The sequence below is a fragment of the Callorhinchus milii genome, unplaced genomic scaffold, assembly GCF_018977255.1.
Source record: "Callorhinchus milii isolate IMCB2004 unplaced genomic scaffold, IMCB_Cmil_1.0 Scaffold5, whole genome shotgun sequence".
Taxonomy (NCBI): domain Eukaryota; kingdom Metazoa; phylum Chordata; class Chondrichthyes; order Chimaeriformes; family Callorhinchidae; genus Callorhinchus; species Callorhinchus milii.
Window position 1 is genome coordinate 47728018 of NW_024704746.1, and position 24363 is coordinate 47752380.

The following is a 24363-nucleotide window of genomic DNA, read 5'->3' on the forward strand; positions in this document are numbered from 1 at the left end:
GATTCCCAGGCAGGGCAAAATATTAGGCAAGTTTCCTTACTCCACACTCCTGTTTACCTAGTAGTATGTAGAAATCTGGTTGTTAGTTGATTGGTAGATCGCTTTCCATGGGTAATAATCCCCCCCAAAATTGTGACTATCTAGGACTCTTTGCTGGACACTGATGTGCGCAATTGGCTGCCACATTTTGCCCACAAAACGCACAATCAATCCACTTTACAATATATTCTATGAAACACTTTGAGACGCTTCAACGACGTGAAAAGACACCATATCAAATACAAGGTTTATTATCATCATTGTTTTGAACCTGTGTTCACAAATAAAACTAACAAAAAGTATTCTGCAGTCAGTCCAATTTAACAAACATAAAATCCAAGCAAATGTTTATTTTGATTGATTTCAAAAGAATTTCATACACAATTTCCATCAACATTTAGTTAACTGTGCAAAACACTTTACAAATATAAAGAAGTTTTCTTCTGAACACATCAACCTGACTCGAATACAAATGCACCAAAAATCACAAATGAAATTTACAGTAAGATTAGTGAAAAGTAGAAGCCACCTTGTATTGAGCATTATTCCTGTCATTCTTCCATCTAATACTGCTTTTGGTCATAAAGGGTAAAACTGGTGAGGAAGTTATTAATATAAATGAGAAAAAATATATATTATGTACTTTACAAAATAACAAAACTCATTTTTGTCAGTCCAAAGTACAATGATGTAGGGTCCACACAATAGCATTCTGTGCTCTACATATTAAATAGGAGATCCTTACCCAAGCCATTTTACAGGATAGCATTAAATCACATTATATCAATAAACTGCTTTCAATAAAATTCAAAGCTTTTTTAAAAAAACATAATTCCTACATAATTAAAACTCCACAGCTCACCCAACTGAAAACATACCTCAGTCTTCGTTGATGCCTAGTGCAAGTTCACAGGAGAAAATCTAACCAAATGACAATGGTGCAGATATTTGTACCTTCAGCCCTCAACTACAAAAAAAAGTGAACATTGTTCACAACACTTACGTTACTTCCCACTTTCGGGTTAATTGTCCCATTTATAATCTGTGCATCTCATTTGATTTGCAGTTTAATTCTCTCAGTTCTGGTGAATTGGTGACTTGCAATTAAGTGGTATGCCTACTGTAAAATCCTGTGGAGCGCTTGAAGACATTTTGACAACATGCTAAAGCACCATATCAAATGCGAGGATCATTATTGTATCAAGTTGAAATTTCTTATGTGAAGTGTATGTCTCCTTCAATTGTAGCTTTAGAGCAATGTATCGCCATGACTACAAGAAGATAGGAATAAGAATCACAGCATTTGCACGTTTTTCGATATACCCAGTGTCTCAACTGAATCCAGTTAAAACCAACAGGAGTTCCAAATATGAGGAGTCGTCTCACTCATCTCTCAGTACCAGAGTGCCACTCTTATTGACTTTATTTGATGCACTGACAGTCAAAGCTAGGTTTTCCTGAGTTCTTGAATCCGATTGCAGACCACGCAGATAACGCACTGGTTACATTAGCCATATTGGTGATGTGCAGTTGACCTCAAGCCTTTGACCTGCCTTGAGACTGGAATAATTCACAAAGCCTGTCCCACGTCAACCCGTTCTGAAAACTCCTGTAGACAACAAATCTTAGGACAAGTTACACTTACAGGAGCACCACACACAATCTGCGTGGGTAAAACTAGCAGCTGACACTGGTCTCAATGCACAATAAATTATATTGACATGACAAAATGAACAAACAAAATTGAGGCTTTCTGCCCCCATCTTTTTTTTGGAACTCCATCCCACAGTCCCTTCACTGACCCCCCCCCGACCCCCCTCCCTTGTCGCCTTTAAGACCCTCCTCTTCGTCCGCTCCTTCGGTCACCCGCCTCCCCCCCCCCACCCCCCACCACCAGCCCAGGCGTGAATCCTTGCCCGTCCAGCGCCTCGGGACGTCCTTCCGACGTGAAAGCCGCCGTACAAACGTCATTTGTCGGTACGTATAAAGATTTCGAAGCACCTTGAGTCGCCCGTATAAAAAAGTATCACAAAAGAAACAAAAGGTAAAAAAAAAAACACAACCCGCGCACCGTCGGGTCGGGACCGCAGTGCGCTTCCAAGAATTCAAATATTAACATTTATCGCCGTGGTGTGCGCTGTGATCAAAACCGCTTCTTCTAAGACTGGCTCGTCACGGCTAAGGTGTTCACGTACCCGTGTGCGCACATTTCGTGGTCGGAAATGCACCGGGTGAATTGCACCGGGGGGGCAGAGTACTTTCTGACACGTCTGACGGTGCAGAAGCCCTCCAGCAGCTCCGTGCAATCGCAGAGCAGCCAGAACACGTTCTTGAAGAGGAACACCGAGACCTGTTGCCCGTACAGGAACACCAGGAAGCACCTGACCACCAGGAGAGGGCCGTTCACGGCGTAACTCGCCAGGAAGCGGACCACCACGCACTTGTAGTCCAACTGCAACGAGTTGAGTTGGTACAGCCAGAGGACCGGGATGAAGAACGAGACGAAGTAGACGCCGGTCACCGTGTACTTCAGGGTCGCGTTGGGGATCTGATCGGCCAACAGCATCTCCATCAGAGTGAAGCTGTCCAGCAGGTCCAGGCAGGTCCGGCTGTAGCAGCTCTGAGCCCGGTAGCTCGCGTGTCCGGTCAGGTCCTCGGTCACGGAGTTTATGAGCGTGTAGAGGAGGGGCACGGAGGACATGACGGTGATTTTGAAGCCCGTGGTGCCCAGGGGCACCTTCAGCTCGATCAGGTCCAGGATGGAGGTTTCCAGTATCAGCACCATTTTGGGGGTGCAGGCGATCACGTAGATGAGCCAAGCGAGATAGGCGAAGGCGAACTCCCCCCGAGCAGCCGCGCAGGAGGAGGGGGAGGGGGAGGAGGAGTGGGGGAGCGGTGGTGGGGGGGGTGGCGGTGGTGGTGGTGATGATGGGGGTCCTCCTCCCCCTCCCCCTCCCCCTCCCCTCGCCTTGGCGTGGTCTTCCCGCTCCTTCTTGGCGTGTTTGACGAAGAAGATGACCCACCCGCCCATCACCACCAGGTCGGTGGCGATCCAGGAGCACCAGTACAGGTCGGTGAAGATGATGAGGTAGAAGTCCAGCACTCCGCCCTGGAGCAGCAGGAGCAGGAGGCAGAGGGTCTTGTAGAAGGCGGTCCTGTTGGCCGGGGCCGGGGCGCTGCTGGTGTAGTCCGAGGTGTTGTTGAGAAACTCCCCGGAGGTGGTGATGATGAACGCCGGACGCGCTTTGATGGCGGCGGCGGCGGCGGCGGCGGCGATGCCCATCTCCGGGTTGACGTTGGCGGCGGAGACCTGCGAGTTCCTCCTGAACGAGCTGTTCCGGATGAAGAGCGCGTCGCTCTCCCCGGAGGCGGAGGCGGCGGCGGCGGCGGTGGGGTGGGGGCGGTGGGGGCGGCCCTCCTCCCCCGGGCAGGCGGCGGTCCTCCTGGGCGCCGCGGGTCGGGAGCTCCGGGTACCGGGCGCCGCCGCGCTCATTGTCTCCGCGCGGTGTCTGGCGGCCCGGGGGGGGGGGGGGGGGGGGACAAGGACAGGGGTGGATTTTGTAGGGAAGGAAGGGACTGCTCTCTCTCTCTCGAATCACCAATAAGAGAGTGGGTGTGGGGGGGGGGGGGGGGGGGGGGGGGGGGGGGGGGGGTGATGGGGGGAGAGAGAGAGAGTGAGAGCTGTATTCAGGGCTGATGGCGATCAGCCTCCAATAGCTCGTCCGCGAAAACAGAAGTCTGTGGGTCGATTCGCAAACCTTAGGCGGTATTTTGCGGGGGGGACGCGCTGTCGACGAGATCCTCTGCGTTTCTGCTCATCCCGACTTTGGGGATCCCGGTACCGCTCCGACTGCCCCGGAAACCTGCTCAGCCATGTCAGCACCGGCACAGCCCCGACACCGGCACCACAGCCCCGACACCGGCACCACAGCCCCGACACCGGCACCACAGCCACAGCCCCGACACCGGCACCACAGCCCCGACACCGGCACCACAGCCACAGCCCCGACACCGGCACCACAGCCCCGACACCGGCACCACAGCCACAGCCCCGACACCGGCACCACAGCCCCGACACCACAGTACCGGCACTCAACACCCGCACTCTGATGGATTCTCTCGGGATCACTCCCCAATCGCCGTCGATCCTCCGCTCCTCATCGCACAGTCCGCGCTCTTCCCTCATCCGCACGAAGCGTTTTGTGGGCAATGAAAATAAGCCAATGCAAAATTGCCGATCCACCGGGGACTTTCCTCCCCCAACTCCAACCCCCCCCCTCATCCCCCCCCCACACCCCCCCCCACACCCCCCCCTCACCCCCCCCCCTCACCCCCCCCCCCTCACCCACACCCCCCCCCCACCCCCCCCCCCCACCCCCCCCTCACCAACACCCCCCCTCACCACAACACCCCCCCTCACCAACACCCCCCCCCTCCCCAACCCCCCCTCACCCAACCCCCCCCCTCACCAACCACCCCCCCCCTCACCAACACCCCCCCTCACCAACACACCCCCCCCTCACCAACACCCCCCCCCCACCAACACCCCCCCCTCACCAACACCCCCCCCTCACCAACACCCCCCCCCTCACCAACACCCCCACCCACACCCCCCCCCCCCACCCCCCCCTCACCAACACCCCCCCACACCAACACCCCCCCCTCACCAACACCCCCCCCACACCAACACCCCCCCTCACCAACCCCCCCTCACCAACCCCCCCCTCACCAACTCCCCCCCTCACCAACACCCCCCCTCACCAACACCCCCACCCCCCCCCCTCACCAACACCCCCCCCCTCACCAACACCCCCCCCTCACCAACACCCCCCCCCTCACCAACACCCCCCCTCACCAACACCCCCCCACCAACACCCCCCCTCACCAACACCCCCCCCACCAACACCCCCCTCACCAACACCCCCCCCCTCACCAACACCCCCCCTCACCAACACCCCCCCCTCACCAACACCCCCCCCTCACCAACACCCCCCCCCCACACCCCCCACCAACACCCCCCCCTCACCAACCCCCCCCCTCACCAACCCCCCCCCCCCCCCCCTCACCAACCCCACCCCCCTCACCAACCCCCACCCCTCCTCACCAACCCCCCTCACCATCCACCCCCTCACCAACCGCCACACCCCCTCACCAACCCCCACCCCTCCTCACCAACCCCACCCCCCCTCACCATCCCCCAACCCCCTCACCAACCCCACCCCCCCTCACCACCCCCACCCCCCCTCACCCCCCCTCACCATCCCCCCTCACCAACCCGCTCACCAGCCACCCCCTCACCATCCACCCCCTACCAACCCCCCCCCCCTCACCATCCCCCCCCTACCAACCCCCCCCCTTACCAACCCCCCCTCACCAACCCCCCCTCACCAACCCCCCCTCACCATCCACCCCCCTCACCAACCCCCAACCCCCTCACCAACCCCCACACCCCCTCACCATCCCCCCCTCACCAACCCCCCCCATCACCAACCCCCAACCCCCTACCAACCCCCCCCCTTCACCAACCCCCCCCCTTACCAACCCCCCCCCTTACCAACTCCCCCCCTCACCAACCCCCACTCTCCTCCCCACCCCCCTCACCAACCCCCACCCCCCGCTGGCGTCTGGAAATAGAAGCGAATCCAAACCTTTTTTTTTGTAAGAGCTGAACAAAATTATTCTCTGGCTGTACTTGACCCAAGTACAGTATCCCGAGGGGATTGTTACCCCCCAACCCCCCCCACACACACACACACCCATACACACACCCACATACACACACCCACACACACACCCTAATACACACACACACCCTAATACACACACACCCACCCACATACACACCCACCCACATAGACACACACCCACATACACACACACACACACATACACACACCCACACAATGCAGGATTACAATCCCCGCCTGCACTATTTTCCAGTTGGGAAAAATAGTTTCTGTCATTGTTCACTCACCTCCCGGTGACATTTTTAATGTCAGGAAAGCGCCCAGAGAGCAGGTGCTCTTTTCTGATCCCCAAAACACGACAGCGATCGAGTCGCTTAACTTTCCGGTTAAATCATTACCTTTCGAATTTACATTTCAAATTGTATTTCGCCCACCAAATACACAGTCACTCCCGCACTTCACGCTATATTCTGCACCCCACTTTAATGACATGATAAGGCGCTATATCAGATGCAAGGATTATTATATTATTTTTGCACTGACAGAAAACGTGCTGTATAACTGCATTATATAAGACGCCTTTCTTCCTTCTTGATTAACGCGTCTTCCATTGCAGTGATCACCAATGGAGTAATTAATGCCCTCACAGTGAGTTTACATTTAAAAGAATAACTTACATTGATTTTTTTNAAATTAAAAGGCTCTTCACGAAATCCAAAAATAGCAGGCATTATTGCAAAATAAGTGGAACCTCACATCACCCATATGTCATCCAGGACTTACAAACACTTAAGAGAATCCGAAAGAGAAAACCAGGTTGCACACAAATAATAATAATAATCCTTGCATTTGATATAGCGCCTTATCAACTCATTGAGACGTTTCAAAGCGCTTCACAGAATATACGGTAAAGTGTAGTAAATGATAAATGATATATAAAATATTTAATAAATAGACGATAAATAAAACGTAAATATAAATGATGAAAGATTTTGAAAGAGATTGGGAGTCAAAGTGGTTCTTAAGCAGTTATCTCTCGATATTTGTCACAACAGAAAATACTGTTAACTATTTTAAGTCACATTATTGCTAACATACTGTAAATCAGGGTAGGGCAAAGGGATACACAAATGTGTATCTATTTACATTGTATCACACTATTATACCCAGCGTTATTAAATCGTTGATACAAAGCGACAAACCAAATTTTATACATTTTTATAAAAGCAGAAAATGCTGGAAATGCCCAACACAGTGATTGATATCTGAAAGTGGAAGATGGAAGGAACTTGATTTTTCAAACCAAAAGGTGCCAAATTTTCAGGAATAACTAAGGAACACATGTGCCTAGCAAGGACTCGCAAACCTTAAGGTTTATGACTGACCAATTTAACTGGAGAATTGTTGGCCAAGATTCCAGGACAAACAGCACATTGGACTCACGGTTAATATCAGATCCAACTGCCCCTCCAATAATGCAACATTGCCGCAATAGTGGACTGGAGTATCAGCCAGGACAACAAACTCAAATCCCAACACCAGGCTTGGCATTCCAGCAGTGCTGGGGAGGTACCGTCCTTCTGATGAGAACTTAAACCAAGGTCCCGATTGCCTATTCAGGGAGATGTTAAAGGTAATAATCCTTGCATTTGATAATGCGCTTTATCACGTCGTTGAGTCTCAAAGTGTTTCATAGAATATACTGTAAAGTGTATTTTGTGAGAGGAACAAAATACATACAGATCCCATGACACTATTTAAAAAGAGAAGTGAGTTTCTCCTGGTGTCCTTCCCAACAAACTCTGATGAAATTGATCATTCACTTTACGGTTGTTTGTAAGACATTGCTGGGTGCAAATTGGTTGCTGCATTTGCATAAAAAATACACAATCACTGTAAATCCTGACATGAATAGCACTAAATCAAGTGTAATTATTATTAATAATTCAATGTGAAGGGGCAACTGAGCTGGTTTCAAAATGTTTGTTTTTGACAATGAAACATTAGAATCGAGTCTTCTGTAATAGTCTCAGCAGACCAGTTCCCTGAACCCATGGGCTATCAGAACTCTCTGACGGCAAACCTGCCAGACAGCCAGCCTGGGTTATCATCAGGTTGTAGAGTGGCAGACCAGTCACTGGGGGCAGCGAATCTTCCCTTTCGGCTTCCTGATGGGAAGGTAGCCTTAATCGGGCAAGCTGTGGGAAACTGCCAGATGAGGCTCTCAATGTCAGTTCTGTGCGGTTTAAATCGATTTGTTTTAACTGGTTAAACTCCCAAAGCATTGCAACGCACACTCGGGTTCTCCAAGCCTCGACTCTTGCCAATGTGCACCTAAAACTCAGACCAGATTTAGGTAAGCAGGATGTGTCCTTTCTTGGAGAGTGTACATTCCAATCCAGATATAGGGAAATTTCCATGGGTAGGTGGTATACATACGTGGAACTCTCAATCTGGTGTGAATACTCCGAAGCATACTGAAGGGTTTACCCATGGGTCAGGAACCCCCAGTTGACCCCCCCAAAAAAAATGGATGTGACCAGTAGCTAATTATTAACTCTTGAGCCGACCAAAATATCAAGATCATTTCACTTCCTGTATGCATGTTTTAGTTAATGTTGTAATAATAATAATAATAATCCTTGCATTTGATATAGCGCTTTTCACGCCGGGAGGATGTCCCAAAGCACTTCACAGAAGACACTGTAAAGTGAATTGACTGTAAATTTGTGGGCGAACGCGGCAGCCAATTGCGCACAGCAATGTCCCACAAACAGTCGTAGATTGAAGATGACCAATTTATTATTGTTTTNGGTTTTGGAGGGATTATTATTAGGCTCTGTGTGGAGTAAGGAAACTTGCCCAAGGTTTCGTTCTGCCTGGAATTGAACTCGGGTCTCTCACTTGCAAAGCGAGTGCTCTAACCACTGAGCTACAGGACTCCAGAGCTACAGTTCAGGGTGGTCCAACATTTTGGCTGCCACGGGCTGTATTCCCTATTTAAGGAAGGTCAGCGCACCACATCCAGCGTGGACCAGTGGGAGGCCCACAGGCCACGTCCGGCCACAGACCATTTCCAATATTCCAACCTGCTCCCTCCCTCCCTGGTGAATGTCCTCCCAGGACAGCAGTAGGAGCTGGCGGTTGGGAGGAGAGTGTGAGCCCATGGGAGGACACAGAGGGGAGAGCGTGAATAATACTGGCTATTACTGCAGTCTGTCAGGAAGGCAAGCACGTCTCTTACCAACCACGTCCTTAGCAACCGCAGATAGTGACCTGCGCTTGGGAGAGAGATTCTGAGAAGGGGGGGGAGAGAGAGGTGGGGGGGAGGGGGGGGTGGAGACAGGAGGAGAGAGACAGGAGCAAGGAGAGTGGGGAAAAGGGGGTGGGAGTAGAGGGGAAAAGGAGGGGGGAGGGGAGTGGGTGAATGGAGAAGGGGGAGGGGGGACGAATAGGGGGAAAGAGAAGGAAAGGGGGAGGTTTACAGGGGGGAACAGAGAGGGGGAGGGGGGACAGAGTGGCGGAGTGGGAGGATACTCTCTGTCCCACTCTCTCTCCCAAACACACTCTCAATTACTCTCTCTCACTCCCCTCCTCACACTCCACATGCCTCCTCTCAATCACTCTCTCCCCCCTCCTCTCACACACTCTATATCCCTTCTCAAACTCTCTCCCCCGTTTTATTCTCTCCCCCTCTCCCTCACATTCACTCCCTCCCACCTGACACTCTCACTCTCCCATCACGCTCTCTCAATCTCTCGCTGCTCTCCCTCTCAATCACTCTCATAGTCTCTCTCACTCACTCCCCCTTTTCTTACGTCTCACACACATGAATACTCTCCCCCCCCCTCCCCCTCCTCTCTCTCTCCCCCCCCCCACCCTCCTCTATCCCCCACGCCCTCCCCCCCTCTATCTCCCAAACACGGGTCACTATCTTCAGCGGCAGGAGCTGGTGGTTAGTTGCTAAGGACGTGGTTGGTAAGAGCTTCCTGACAGACGGCAGTAAAAGCTCTGCGCTCTGCGCCCTCCCATCCGCTGGCTCCTGGCGCTGCCCTGGGAGGACGTTCACCAGGGAGGGAGTGGAAGTCGGATGGTGGAAATGATCACAGGCAGCACAACATCACCCGCCAGGCTGCCTGTTGGACCACACAGCTGTAGGTTATCAAGCGATATAGAGAAAAGGCAGGAATTAACTAGACTCTCAACGCAACTGCGATGGAGCAGGTTTATGATCCAAATGGTCCACTCCTCTTCCTGTATGCCCCCAAACCCTTTTAATTTATACATCCCTATTCTTGCTCCAACGTGACAAAAGATGTGCATACGTTTTATCCACCTGGCATTTTACTCTTTGGATGGGTCAGAGAGCGAAACATGCAATATTTGAATGGAAAATGGTAAGTTCTGACAAAGCAGTGGGTTAAGCAGCAAAAAAAGAACAAAACCGTATTGCTGCCTCAATGCACAGACGTGTGCTCAGTTTGGGAGTGGAAGTTCACAACAGGTCATCTAAAGATTCAAGAAAAATTTGAAGCAAAATGACTGAGTTGGATTCAAAGAGAGAGAGCAACTTGACAGTCTGGCAATGACAAGGCACTGCCAAGAGCAGGTAATTTATTTCTCTCTTAACACACTCAATTCAGTGACCAGAATATCTGGCACTAATTGGGCCTAAAAAAAGAACAGTTTTATTTTTAATAATTAGCAAAGCATTTCATTTTAAACCCTTGTGTGTTTATTAATGGATTCAGCAATGGAACTACACCAGCGAGTAATCAGCATGACATTTTGAAACCTTGGATGTCTGAGCCTCAGGGCTCAGCCACTGCCTTTTCCACAATAAGAGTTACCTGCATTTGTGGTTACCATTTTCTGCCCTCCTTTACGGTACAGTATCCTTTTACAGATGCTGTCTGCCCTCTGATACCTCACGCAATCCCTCGGTGCGAGCCCGCACTTCGAAGTGTCAGCAGGCTTTTTGACCTTGTGGAGATCAGCAGCACAGCTGAGGCAGACAGGGTCTTTCTCTGACAATCACACCTGCATACATTCCAGCAAAACAGGGCGAAACTTTGGGCAAGTTAGTCGACTGGCGGATCACTTTTCTGGAGGTAATAATTCCTTCAAAATAAAAATAATTTAGTCACTCAATCCACGACTGTTTGTGGGACGCTACTGTGCCCAATTGGCTGCCGCATTTCGCCCACAAAGTATAGTCAATTCACTTGACAGCATATTCTGTGAAGCGCTTTGAGACGTCTCGAAGATGTGATAGGGCACTATATCAAATACAAGGATTATTATTATTATAAAGGGGTTGGAATTCACTGAATAGCAATGAGGAACAGAACATTTGGCAGACTTCTCCCTCCCATGCTGGCCTGAATCAGATCAAATCACTGAGGGCAGATCAGGGATAATGTATTAGAAACAAGTTTAATATGACGGTGGTTGAAAAGAGAGAGAAAAGTATAGTTGGGGACAGATTTTCACATTTTTCAGATTGTCCAGATCAGAATATCAATGTCACTGTTTCCCCTCCCCCCCCCCCTGCCCCCCCACCATTCCCTGGATGTGGCTTGATGGACCTAATGACCTTTTCTCATTCAGGTTTTCTTACATTATTCAGAGCATAGAAAATTCAAAATCAAAGCTTAAAAATCCCACTGATGCTTAGAAATTGCTGATGTTACAACCAAAACTTTTCCTGGACTTGCAATCTGATGAGTCAGCATTACTTTTCATGTGTTTATTTACAGAATCCCAAAACATTTTATTTTAAACATTTACATCTTCTGTTGCTCAGTTCCACCAGGCATTATTTCAGTAAGGCTTGACCAAGCCTTCGATCATCCTCCCATCCCCACCGCCCTCCACCCATCTTAATTCCAACCTCCAGCTTGAGTGCAAACCTTTGACTACCCCGTGCCTTGGGACGTCCTCCCGATGTGAAAGGCGCTATGCAAATGTAATTTGTTGTTGTGATAGATCACTTGTTCTTAACTTGTCACATAATGGTAAGTGATGAGAGCACAACAGGTCAGGGCATTCTCAGATTCTCCTTCCCTCCCTCGAAGAATTTGTGTGGTTTCATATGCACTCATTTTAGTTCCAAGCGTCTTGCTTCTATCGGTAGTACTTCCTCTGATAGCTTCACAAATATAAGAAATACAGTTAAAAGAGCCTGCAGTGTTGTATGCAGTTTTAGTTATATTTATATGTTTTTAAAACTTAGTTCAATAGCATACTTATTGAATTCAATAAAGATCTTCATTTGCTACATACCTGAAATTCCACCATTCATCATAGAATTATACAGCACAGAAGGAGACCATTCAGCCCATCGTGTCTTTGAAAAGAGCTACCCAAATCAATCCCACTCCCTTGCTCTCTCCCCATAGCCCTGCAACCATGTCCTCCCCGAATAATTATCTACTTTCTTAAAAGTTGTTATCAAATCAGCTTCCACCACCCTTTTAGGCAATGCATTCCAGATCTGAACAACTCACTGTGTGAAAAAACATTTCTCCTCACCACCCCTCTATTTCTTTTAACAATTATTTTAAATCGGTGTCCTCGGGTTATCGACCCACCTGCCAGTAGAAATAGTTTCTGCTTGTTCACCCTATCGAATTCCCTCATAATTTTGAAAACTTCTATAAAATAGCCTTTCTCCCTTCTATCTCTCTGACCTGCTAACCCTCTATCAACCTGTCCGCTTCCTCCGTTCAGCAGGCTCCGTCCTGCCCAATGTCTCCCACCCGCCTTGCCCTACAGTCGGTGGCCTGGCTTTCGGCCTCATTGCTCACACCCTTTGGAACACCATTCCACAATCCCTTCGCCTTGCTCCCTGCCTTGCCTCCTTCAGGGCACACTCAACACCTTCCTTTTCGACCATGCCTTCAACCGCCCTCCTACCTCTCTGCCCTCCCTCGTCCCTACCCAGCCCCCCACACTCGTGTCCTAATCCCTGACTGTTCAGCGCCTTCGGACGTCCTCTCGATGTGAAAGGTGCTTTACGAATGTAATTTTGTTGTTGTTAAGTCTCCCCTTAACCTTCTCTGCTCCAAGGAGGATAATCCAAGCTTCTCTAGTCTCTCATAACTGAAGTGACGATAATAATAATAATAATACTTGCAATGATATCGTGGCTTTTACAAAGAAGGATGTTTTGCAAGTGCTACAGGTCATTCACTCTACAAATGTAGTAACTTTGCATTGTAGGTGAACACGGCAGCCAATTCGCACACAGCAATGTCCCACAAATAGCCATGAAGTGAAGTACAAATTACAACAATGGAAGACACCACTCAAGCCAGTGAGCGATTGATCACAACCCAGTCACCTCCCGTGTTCCATACTAAAATTGGGGGGAGGGGGAGCCACTCATTTTTGGACTGACAGCTCCACAAATAATTTTATTTGTGAATGGCACACACTTTTCTACTTTCATATGCAGCATTAGGTTATAATTTCAAGCTGAATCGGAAACAGAATTAATTTCACTGGTAAAAAATGCTCTCATAAAGCATGCAAACGTATACAATGCTTTTGGCAACATTGTGTTGATATTTTTGTGGCTTAAAACATTAATATTTTTATTCATTTTTCCAGATTAATCAAATACACTGGAACCAGTCCAATATAATAGAACCATCAAATGAATATCCACTATCATTTCCATCCCTCATTTTAGTCCCTAGCATCTCAACATTTGTAGTTACACAGTACAGAATGGATTGGAGTTTGGCTGATTTTGAGGTACTCTAGCCCCGGATTTAGTTATTAAAAAAAATCTGTGTTGGGCCCTCAGCCCACTTGGGGGCATTTTGTATTGCTCCAGCAATATATCAGCTAGTTTCCAATAGCAACATCTTGAGTCACATGCTGCACTGCAAGTCAGGCACAAAGCAGGGTTCTGAAATTCCATAATTCCAAAGGCACTGAAGCTAATCTTGGAAAATCGCAAAAAAAAACATTTCCCTTTGGCAACATTTTGTTGATAATTTCATGGCTCGAAACATTAATATTTTTCTTTACTTCTCCAGATTAATCAAATACACACCAACCAGTCCAATATAAGAGAATCATTGAATGAACATCCAGTATCATTTCCAGCAAATAAATTAATTAGATTCTAGCTTCTTTGGGAATTCACCTGAAGCTTATTTCTGAAGCTGAACCTGCTGGACAGATTTCCCTTTAATGTGCAAAAGGGCCGAACGTTTCTGTTAAAATCGTATAATTTAGCTCATTCATACAACAGTAAATCATGAATAAACTTGTTCATTGCTTAGATTGCAGTTTAGGTTCACAGGGCATAGAGTTGCAAAAAAGAAATTCAGTTTGCTTAACCTGTTATGCTCCTTTACTATTACTATAATAATCCTTACATTTGATATAGCGCCTTATCACAGCTTTGAGATGTTTTGAAGCGCTTCACAGAATATACTGTAAAGTGAATGGACTGTATATTTTGTGGGCGATACTTATATCTATAAGGATTGCTGGCAAACGTTCTACAGTAAATGTAATGTCTATTTTCTAAACCCTTTTCTTATGATGAGCTTTGTGTACTAGTTCTAGAAATACCCTCTTGACTTTTGAGATCAAGGATGCATTCAATACATTAGACAAACCTGCTTGTGAGGCAGTGGATCTGTCAGGCAAGTGCTGGGTTTCTTTTTCTGCTTCTGAAAAACCTGATGCTTTAGCATCTCTTGATAGCTTTTGTATATGTTTACTCCCCAGAGGTTTTCTAGCCACCAATCCCTGATGTAGTTGAAGGAGAGTGCAGGAAATTGTTCTGAAAATATTCTTCACTGTGACATAAAGTAGATATTGGTGTCTGTCCTTTCTCCCCCTCATTGGCCATAAAGGCCTACAACAGGCTCTAGATCCCATGAATGGAGCAAGCTGAGTGAGGAATTTAACCTTTCTATGGGCCAGGTAGCAGTATTTTTCACAGGGCTAAGGCAGGAAGTATATTGCTTGCATTTTGGAGTTTAGTGAGCGATACATAAAAATTCTTTGGTGCGATAGTTAAAAATTCCTTTTTTTAAAAAAAGAATTAATTCAAATCCAGCTTTCATTTTAGATGTTCTCTTAGATTTTCTTTTGTCTTTGAGTCGCAGGACTGGGCAAGTCTTGACAACTTTTGATCAGAGATGTACAGATGTACAGGTGATTTATTCTCTTCCTCCCTGTGGAATTTGAGAATGCCCAAGATTGGGAGCTATTAGTTTTGTATTATTATATTGTAGATATTAGGCAGCATTATAGCACTATCAGAGCAGTGACCACTTAACCCCACAATACAAATCCAATTTTGAAAATGTCTGCCCATGCCAATTTACTTCACTTACAATCATGCGAATTGGTTTCTGCTTAATCAAAGCCCTACCTCCTGCAGTTGTATTGACTAATTTCCATGTATTGTAGATTGGCGTATCACTTTTCCATGGATAATAATTCCTTCAAAAAAATATATTGGTCACTCAATCCATGAGTGTTTGTGAGACACTGCTGTGAGCAATGGGTTGCCGTGTTTCGCTCACAAAACGTGCAGTCAATTCACTTTACAGTATATTTTGTGAAGCACTTTGAGAAGTCTCGAAGACGTGATAAGGCGCTATATCAAATACAAGGATTATTATTATTATACTATATTATATAGTGCAACACAACTCTTACCTGTGGATACATGGAATATGCACGGGTCACCCAGATTGAGAAGAGCATTACTGCATCAGCTATGGCAGCTTTTCAGACCTAATGTAAACAAGAGGCAGCATGCATTTATTTACAAACATTGAAAGTTTAACTCTTTTCAACTTCAAAATCGAATACCTTAAAATTGCAACTTTTCTGTAAACCCTGAGCAGCAAGGCATTCTTCATCACATTGGAAGTATCTCCTTTAATCGCCCTATTTTGCATGGATACCTTTAAGTGTGGGAGGGAGACTTCAAAAAGCATTCCAAGTGTCTCCCGGTGCTTCTTTTCCCCCAAAAAAGCTTATGCAGGTGTTAAAAAGTGCCATGAGATGAGATCAAAATGTTGGCCACAATCAAGAATACATTCCAGACATTATTTTGACCATTGATAGTTATTGGGTAGATTTTATGCTCTTTAAGGGGGATATTGGATGGGCCGAAAGGCATTTCTGTGTTGTTAATATGTTGCTCTGCTGTTCGCACATGACTACTACTTGCATCCATGACAACTTCAGCATAAAAAGCATATAGCAAACAATAATTGTGCAATAGTCAACGGCAGCTTTTCATAAGAAAGTTGAATGAAACAATATTTAAATGCAATGCACAACAGGACAAATTATTGCAGCACAAAAAGACAAATAGCAAACTAAGAGGGTTGACAGCTTTTTTCTGTGTGTGTGTGGGGGGGGAGGGGGATACCAATATCAAAACTTGTACCTGAATAAAGTAGAAATTTGGCACATCTGTCATTTGAACAGTGATATAGTTACCTGCTTGTTGGCCTTATGTATACATAGTGAGTCGTGCAGCCCATTTTTCAAATCATAAAAATAAATGTATACTATTATTAGTGTTAAGAACAAAAACAACTTCACTTATATAGCGCCCTCCATGCAGGGTAGCGTCTCAGAGTGCTTAACAGTGGCGGAGCCTGACTACGAGCCGGGGGGGGAAGTGGTCGTAAGCACAGTTGAAGAGGAACATTTTCAGGCGAGACTTGAAGAAGGGGAGGGGGCAAGTTGGAGGGATTGAGGTAGAGTGTTCTCGAGTTTTGGGGTATAGCGGCTGAAAGCGGGACCTCCGATGGTGGGGTAGAAGGTGCGAGGGATGAGCCGGAGGCTGGTGCCAGTTGAGCGGAGGCGCCGAGTGGTTGATTGGGGAATGAGGAGGTCGGAGAGGTAGGGAGGTGCCAGAGAGTGAAGGGATTTGATCACGAGTGTAAGGATCTTGAAGTCGATCTGTTCGATGATGGAGCCTGGCCAGAACTGATGAGATTTTGGTCTGGGTAAGTATGCGGGCGGCAGAGATCTGAATGAGCTGGATATTTTGAATAGTGAAGCTGGGGAGACCAACGAGGAGTGCGTTTGAGTAATCCAGGCGGGCAGTGACAAACGCATGCACGAAGGTTTCGGTTGCATTTAGGGTAAGGTATGGTTAGAGGTGGGCAATGTGGAGGAGGTGGAGGAAGGCGGTCCTGGTCAAGATCTGGATGTGGAGGAGGAAGGACAGCTGGGGGTCAAACTGGAAGCCTAGATTGCGCACTAGTGCGGTGAGTGTGAGGGAGAGCCCAGGGAGATTGAGTTCAGATCCACAGGTGTGAAGACGTTGACTGAAGCCAAGAGTATGGCTTCCGTCTTGTCCACATTCAGCTGCAGGAAGTTTACACTCCTCCAAGCCCTGATGTCTGCCGGACAAACTGATAGAACATCGGTGGACCTGGAGTTGGTACTGGAGGAAGCAAAGTAGATTTGTGTGTCATCCACATACATGTGGAAGTTTACCCCGTGTCTGCGGATGACATTGCCCAGAGGGAGCATATAGATAAGGAAAAGAAGAGGGCCAAGGATGGAGCCCTGGGGTACCCCGCAGGTGACCGGGCGGGGGTGGGAGAAGAAACCATTTGCTGAACAAAATGGAGGCAATTGGTTAAGCAGGACTCGAACCATCTGAGTGTGGTCTCACTGAGATGGATGAAGGAGGAGAGGTGGTGGAGGAGAATGGTGTGGTCAACTCGAACGCAGCAGAGAGATCCAGGAGAACGAGGAGTCAGAGGGAGGGAGCCCTGGTCAACAACTTCAACAACAACTTGCACTTATATAGTGCCCTCCACGCAGGGTCATTTGTGACTTTGACAAGCGCTGTCTCTGTGCTGGGGCAGGGCGAAAACCAGACTGGAGGGAGAGGTGTGACCAAAGTTGACCTGCAATAATGCGTTCTTGGACTTTGGCAAGGAAGGGTAGGTTGGAAATGGGATGGTAGTGTGAGAGATTAGAGGGATGGAGGATGGGTTTTTTAAGGATGGGTGTGATAACTGGTTTTCAGGGGGAGTGGAACTGAGCCTGAGGAGAGAGATTGGTTGACAGTGTCGGCCAACGGGGGAGAGGAGGGGGAGTTGAGTGACCAGCAGCTGGGTGGGGAGGGGGTCGAGGCAGTTAACTTTAAAGTGGATGAACACTTTACACAATTCGTATGGAAACGAGGCACAGAGTTTAAGGTCAAACATAACACGGTTTAGGGCAAAAGTATTTTATTTAGAAAAGTGTACAATTGTAACATGACAGCTTAGAGCACATAGGCTCCCATTTACATTTCCATAAGTATGGTCTCAAACGGCTTTGGCAATCCACATTCCCCACTGCCCTATTTGCATTAGCAGAATGATTAGGCTCACAACAGAGAACCTCTCCACAAATGTGGGCCTCACACGTGCAGTTCCACAAAAGAGAAAGAGGGCAAATTTGCATCATTACATATATCGGTCATGCCGCAATTACTCAAAATCCCATGCTTCCATTTCAAAAAAGATAACTGGACTGAATCCCACAGTCCAGCAAAGGAGGGCAAGAACAAGTATGCTACTGAGTTTACACTGCAAAGATACTGCAATACCAAAGACCGAGGGTGTGGATATTTAAATATCGGTGTTAACACAAAGCAGTATAAACAGTCGGTACATTTGACAAGACCTCACGCATCTTAACTCACAAAATATTCAACCAATCCATTATAAATTAGTTAGTTGTCAAAGTGAGAGCTGTGGGAGTTAAATTGGTTGAAATATGTGGACTGCAACATTTCACATATACCCAAAATTGGTACTGTACAGAAAGCCTCTCTCCTAACCTTTTAAATCATCTGATCATGTTGATATTAAAGAACATAGTAGTCCCAATGTTAATGATAAGAGAAATCCACATTAAATCACAAGAGTGAAACCAGCAGCAGCTTTTGTGGCCAAATTCGTTGATCACAGGGTATAAAATGAGACTGCACTCATTGGTAAAAGGTGTAAACAGTGCCTTTGTAACGCCACAATTTTTTTCATTATTTTTATCTAGATGAAGTATTTAAATAAGTAAACTAACATCCAAAAGTTTGTGTCAGGAAGGATAGTTTTTTTAAATAAAAATACAACGGTATTGTATGGAACTTATAATTTTATATTTCTTAGGAACTCTGATGGTGACCTGCAAGTTTATTTTGCTTTTAGAATTGCCATCTATCCATTTGCTTCACTGGGCCAAATACATTATAGAAAATGTATCTAGGCAGGAACGAGAACCCCCTTGAATGGGGGGCACACACTTAAAGAGGGAGTCTTACAATCAGGATTCCTTTTGAAAACCAGTTGGAGAATTCTGAAAAACTTTCACATCCCAGTGTATTTGTTCTTTATTTTAAAAAAAAATAGCTTTGTATAAACTGTGTGCTGAAAACGTATGGTTGAGAATTGACAGGGAGGAGTTTCTGAGCTGAACCAATGTGTAGGAGCAAAGACAAGTCCTGAAATAAACCGATCTGGTCATCGCAACCTTCTACAGCTAATTCAGTTCCTCACAACATGGACTCAGTAGCTCCTCATAGCCAGGTTCCACTGAGCACAACAGACATGATATAAAATTAAAAAAATAGAAAGGCTGGAAAAATCCAAAGTAGAATTAGCTATTTTACAGTTATGATGTTTAAAACGGGTACTGATAGCGAGACACCCTCTTTAAAAAAACAACGTCCTTTTTAAAATAATCAACATCCATTTCATCATGGAACAAGTCCCACTCATCATTGGAATCTGAAAAGTTAAGAGGAACAACAGATGATTTGGGATGAATTACGAAGGTGCTTGTGGTCCTTTGTTGGCTTTAGACTCATGTTTATGGAAGTGGTCATATCACCCATAACCATTACATATTAGGTTCTGTGCCTGACTTATCTGTTACACGAGTTGTGAACCGAAACAGTTAGGTACTGCAAACTGCTTTAATCCTCTAGTGCACCACCAATAGACAAGTAAAAGCCTTTTATTTCGTAAGGAATAGCTATTTCTTTTTCGATGCACTACAGACAAGAACTCTGCTAACATCCAGAGTGAAACCACACCCAGAATGCCTGGCCTGTCCAAGACACATGGCACTGCCACAACACAGGTAAAGCTACTGTCTAAAAAAAAACAGAATAAGACAGTCCAAATCCCATCGTGCTATAGATCGAACTCATAATAATCAACATCCATTTCATCATGGAACAAGTCCCACTCATCATCGGAATCTGAAAAGTCATCATCAGGCCCATCAGCCAAAAGCATGAGCAACACTTCTCCAAGCTCAAAGGTGACCATTTCATCGTCTTCATAAGAATGTGCATTTTCTCTTTCTTCAATGAAATCCCAAAGACGTGTCCTCCGTTGGTTCTACAGCGAAATGGATGTAATTTTAAATAGAATTAAAAATACCTTCAATTAACAGCATTTCAGTGGGACTGATTCGATTTCTGAACTATTGCCAGTAACGAGAATGTTGATTCTTTGAAACAAACCACATTATAAAAATGAAATTTGATTTCATTTTCCCCAAGTCCTGACAAATATTTCAGCAGTGCAATCAATACCAACATTCGAAAGCACAGAATCTAGAAAGCACTCAAGTTTATTTTGATACTGGACAGGAATTTGAAGTGAGTAATACAATTAAAACGTTTCTCAACTATAGGATTATGTTGCTAGCAAATTGCTGCACTGATATCCAGCTTCTGACATAGGACCAAAGAGCACAGCATTATCCTTTCAACAAAATACCCGATTATTAATTCTAGAGAAATTTACAGGTAGTTTTTGAGTCAGTAAGGTGACACATTATACATTTGGTAATGTCTATATTTAAAAGGAAGACCAATGGAAAAAAATTACTTATCAACAAGACCGAGGCCCTCCTGATTGGCTCCCGTCAGTGCCTCCACAGCTCAGGCGCTGACAGCACCAACATCCAAGGATGCACACTCCACCTTACTAAGCTATTCCAGAACCTTGGCATCTTGTTTGACCCTCAACTATCCTTTCCACCCCGAATCCATGCCATGACCCGCTCTGCCTCCACCCCCTCTCCCAACATCACCTGGCTCTGCCACTATCTCACACTGCAGGTCACCAAGATCCCCATACGTGCATTCATTAACGTCCAGGCTTGGCTATGAAAACACCCTGCTTGTCAGCCTCCCCAACTCCTCCCTCCATCGGCTGCAGATCATTCAGGACTCTGCAGCCCCTGTCCTCACCCACACCAGGCTCTGTTACCTTATGATCCCCATCCTCGCCCGATTCCACTGGCTTCCCATCACACAGAGGACACAGTTCAAGATCCTGGTCCTCACCTTCAAAGCCCTTCATGGCCCTGCTCCCACCTACCTCTGCGACCTCCTAAACGCCTACCAACCTGCCCGCTCCCTCCGCTCAGCGGGCTCTGGCCTGCTTCTCGTCCCCCACCTCGCCCCCCCTTCCCCCCACCCCCCTCCCGTTCCCCCCCATTGGTGGGTCTTCAGCCACTCTGCCGCCACCCTCTGGAACTCCATCCCGCAGTCCCTCCGCCTCGACCCCCCTCCCTTGTCTTCTTCAAGATCCGTCTCAAGACCCTTCTCTTCGACCATGCCTTTGATCACCCTCCTTCCCCCCTGTCCTCCACCCTCCCCGATCCCGACCCCCATTTTGGGTCCAAAACACTGATTGCCCAGTGTCTTGGGATATCCTCCCGACATGAAATATACAAATATACAAATGTAACTTTGCTGTTGTTGTCGTCACGTTTGAGGAAAACAAAAGAAAGTGCTTCGGGGACACTGAAGTAACATATCATGGTTTGTGGATGAAAAGGAGATGGTATCCTTATTCAGAACGCCTTTATTGTTTATGATATTGTGATATGCTTACCCGATATCTGCCTGTTGATCCAATTGACCTCCTCTGTGGTTGTGGCTCTTCCAAACGACCGTCGGGGTACGCATGTTTGTAGAAGCAATTACCCCCAAAGGGACAAGTGCCACGTCCCTGATCAAAGTATCTGCATGCTTTAATACTGCAGAGCAAGAGATGAATTGAATAACTGACTAAAAATACAAAAAAGTCTCAAGTGTCTTGCAATAATGCTTCAGAAATTATTTGTTCCTGTTCTTAACCACTCCAATAATACTGTATCAACTTCAAGTCGAATTGTAATTGTAATTGGAACTCCTGATCATTTTTATTGCAATTATTGCGTTGTATTTGATTGAGAAATTTGGGAATTGATATAGCAAGTTTTAAAGATGGGGGAAAGAGAAGGTAAACAATATCAGAAAATCAGGCCACTCTGTCAAGTACAGCACTGGCTAAAAGTACTAACTGCATACATCAACAACTACACTATCAGCATGCCTCATCAACTTCGTGATTCGAAAATGCAATCTCTCCACTTCCTGACCATCTTTGCCAGAGCCCAATCCAAAGGATTACATAGTTTTGGTACTGCTGATTTGCAACCACAAAGAACTGGACTGAAACAACTTTAATTTATTTTGTTTAAACCCTGCACAGTTAACACAGAGAAAAGATATTCAACCTGTTCATCCAGACTCACCCAAACCTAGTCAAAAGAAAAGTGCTCCAGAAAACCAATGGCCCCAAACCAGAAAATTTTAAAAATGCGTTGGCAAATAAATTTGTAAAACAGATTTTTGCACCCACATAACAGCAACAGGAAAATGTCCCTCTTCCTTCCTGCCTCAGTGCTCCATTGTTTGACATGACATTTGCTAGTTCTCAGGAAACCCTTGCAATCAACATAAACTGTGTGCATTTTAGGAGGCCTCACCTCATCGCCTCTTTGTATTTCTGGATGAGTTTGTGTTTTTCTTCCTTGTCTTCTATCCAGTATTCACTTGGAATGACAAAATTTGATGTAATTCGACACTCGGGACAGGATCTGCAAAATTTAATTGAACACGCAGCTAAAATTAGAAGCATTGACAAGACATCTCATAGTTATAAAAACATGTTGGAAATTAGTTAATTTCACATACAGACAGCTGACCTGAGACTTGAAAATCAAAAACATCTAACAAAACAATTACCAATGTATTATGGTATATGAAAAGATTCTGCTCCATTTCAAGACTTTTCAGTTTACATATGTTCCAAAAGTTTGAAATACAGTACATTCAAATAAAGCTGAGCCATGCCAAAGGTATATTAACTGTAGATTTAGCATTTCATACCATCTTTTCTCTGTTCAAAGCATTATACAACATAAATGACTTAAATACCATCTACAAATTCAAAGGACCATTACCCAATAGTCTGTCATAGATGTCGAATTCTGACAATATGTGTGATGGAATGAAAATGTTAAAAGTTCTTCTCTGCAATGTTTAACACATGCTGAGTCAACCTCCATCATCATTGGCAATCTGCCTACATTTTTTGGAAAGGAATGATAAGGCATAGGTGGAGGTTAACAATGAGTAAACTCGGATGAATAATGGCTTTTCTTATTAAATCATCTGAATGTACATCTTTGATGTAAATTTATGTTGCTTTGCTACTTCAACAAATGTTTTACTCATGATAAACCCATTGAATTCACTTTCTATAATGCCCAAATCTCAACGGGATGTAACCACTGAACGTGTTTTACATGATCTGGTAGAACTGTCCATTTTAAAGTAAAGTGGCTCATTACTTTTACAAGCTATCGATTTTTATTGGTGCAAAAAAAAATTCAATGAGAAATTCACAAGTTGCCCTTTTCAAACCATACACTGTTAGCTCGCTTTTAAGTTTGCAGTTTGTGACAAAATCAAGTTGTGCTCGATCCACATTCCAATAAGATCTTCAGAACATTTTGTACCTCATAACGAATGCACTGCACTGAGTGTTCTATAAACAGCGCAGGATTCCAGACAACAGTAAACAAGATTTTGTTTTAAACGTTAGAAATACTACCAGGAACAAGGAGCACTAAATGTTCTGTCAGGCACTGCCATTTTGTGACCTTGTGGATTTTATCAGGTGGATCTGTGCACTGTTGTTACGTGAAACACCGACTTCATTCGTGTTGCACTTTCACACAGTTTAAACCAGGGGTGGACAATTATTTTGGCTGGCGGGCCACTTCACAAGTTTTGGTAAGCTTCGCGGGTCACACAATTAATATAGATGCAAATGCTTAATAATAGCTCAAAATCTAGCAATTAAAAATCGATGCTGTGACAAAAAGTAAGAAATGTAAGGGTCGCATTTAAAACTGATCCCTTCTGGGACTGAACGAGCTATAATTTTTTCTATTGCTAGACACAATGAAGAGCCGGAAGGAATAATTTGGCAGGCCGGATAAGGCCCACCTCTGGTTTAAACTTAATTCACAATGAATATGATTCACAGGTGAAATCCATAATTCAAGATGCATCATTATATGGACTCAGACAGCAGTAAAATCCACTACAGTAGCAGCAATAAATGCTATGAGCGGTTTCCATGTTGAAGTGAACAACAACAAATTTATATTTTGCCTTTCACTTTGGCAGGTCATTCCAAGGCACTGGACAGTCGAGGGTTTGCACCCGAGCTATGGGAGGACTGAGGGCCAAGGGGAGTAGAAGATGACCAAAGGCACGATC

At 45.9% G+C, this 24363-nt stretch overlaps 2 protein-coding genes across 2 annotated transcripts in view; both read right to left on the reverse strand.

Moving 5' to 3' along the window:
- Positions 1-2054: 2054 nt before the first annotated feature.
- On the reverse strand, positions 2055-3532 carry tmem121b (transmembrane protein 121B). Its single transcript, XM_042335425.1, has 2 exons — positions 3002-3532; positions 2055-2914 (listed from the first exon to the last, which is right to left on the reverse strand). The coding sequence occupies exons 1-2, from the start codon at positions 3530-3532 to the stop codon at positions 2198-2200; spliced, it is 1248 nt and encodes a 415-aa protein (XP_042191359.1). The 3' UTR covers positions 2055-2197.
- Positions 3533-17954: 14422 nt separating this feature from the next.
- Positions 17955-24363, reverse strand: part of mkrn1 (makorin, ring finger protein, 1) — a 41899-nt gene continuing 35490 nt past the window's right edge. Inside the window, exons 6-8 of the mRNA XM_007898518.2 lie at positions 22560-22670; positions 21641-21785; positions 17955-20131 (exon numbers count right to left, since the gene is read on the reverse strand). Of these exons, the coding sequence (XP_007896709.2) occupies positions 19922-20131; positions 21641-21785; positions 22560-22670 (466 nt within the window). The 3' untranslated portion in view covers positions 17955-19921. The remainder of the gene's footprint in view (positions 20132-21640; positions 21786-22559; positions 22671-24363) is intronic.

Coding starts and splice junctions, on each gene's coding strand:
- tmem121b (XM_042335425.1), bottom strand. CDS start 3,532: ATGAGCGCGGCGGCGCCCGGTACCCGGAGCTCCCGACCCGCGGCGCCC. Junction 2,915..3,001: donor AAGACCACGCCAAGGCGAGG/GGAGGGGGAGGG, acceptor CACTCCTCCTCC/CCCTCCCCCTCCTCCTGCGC.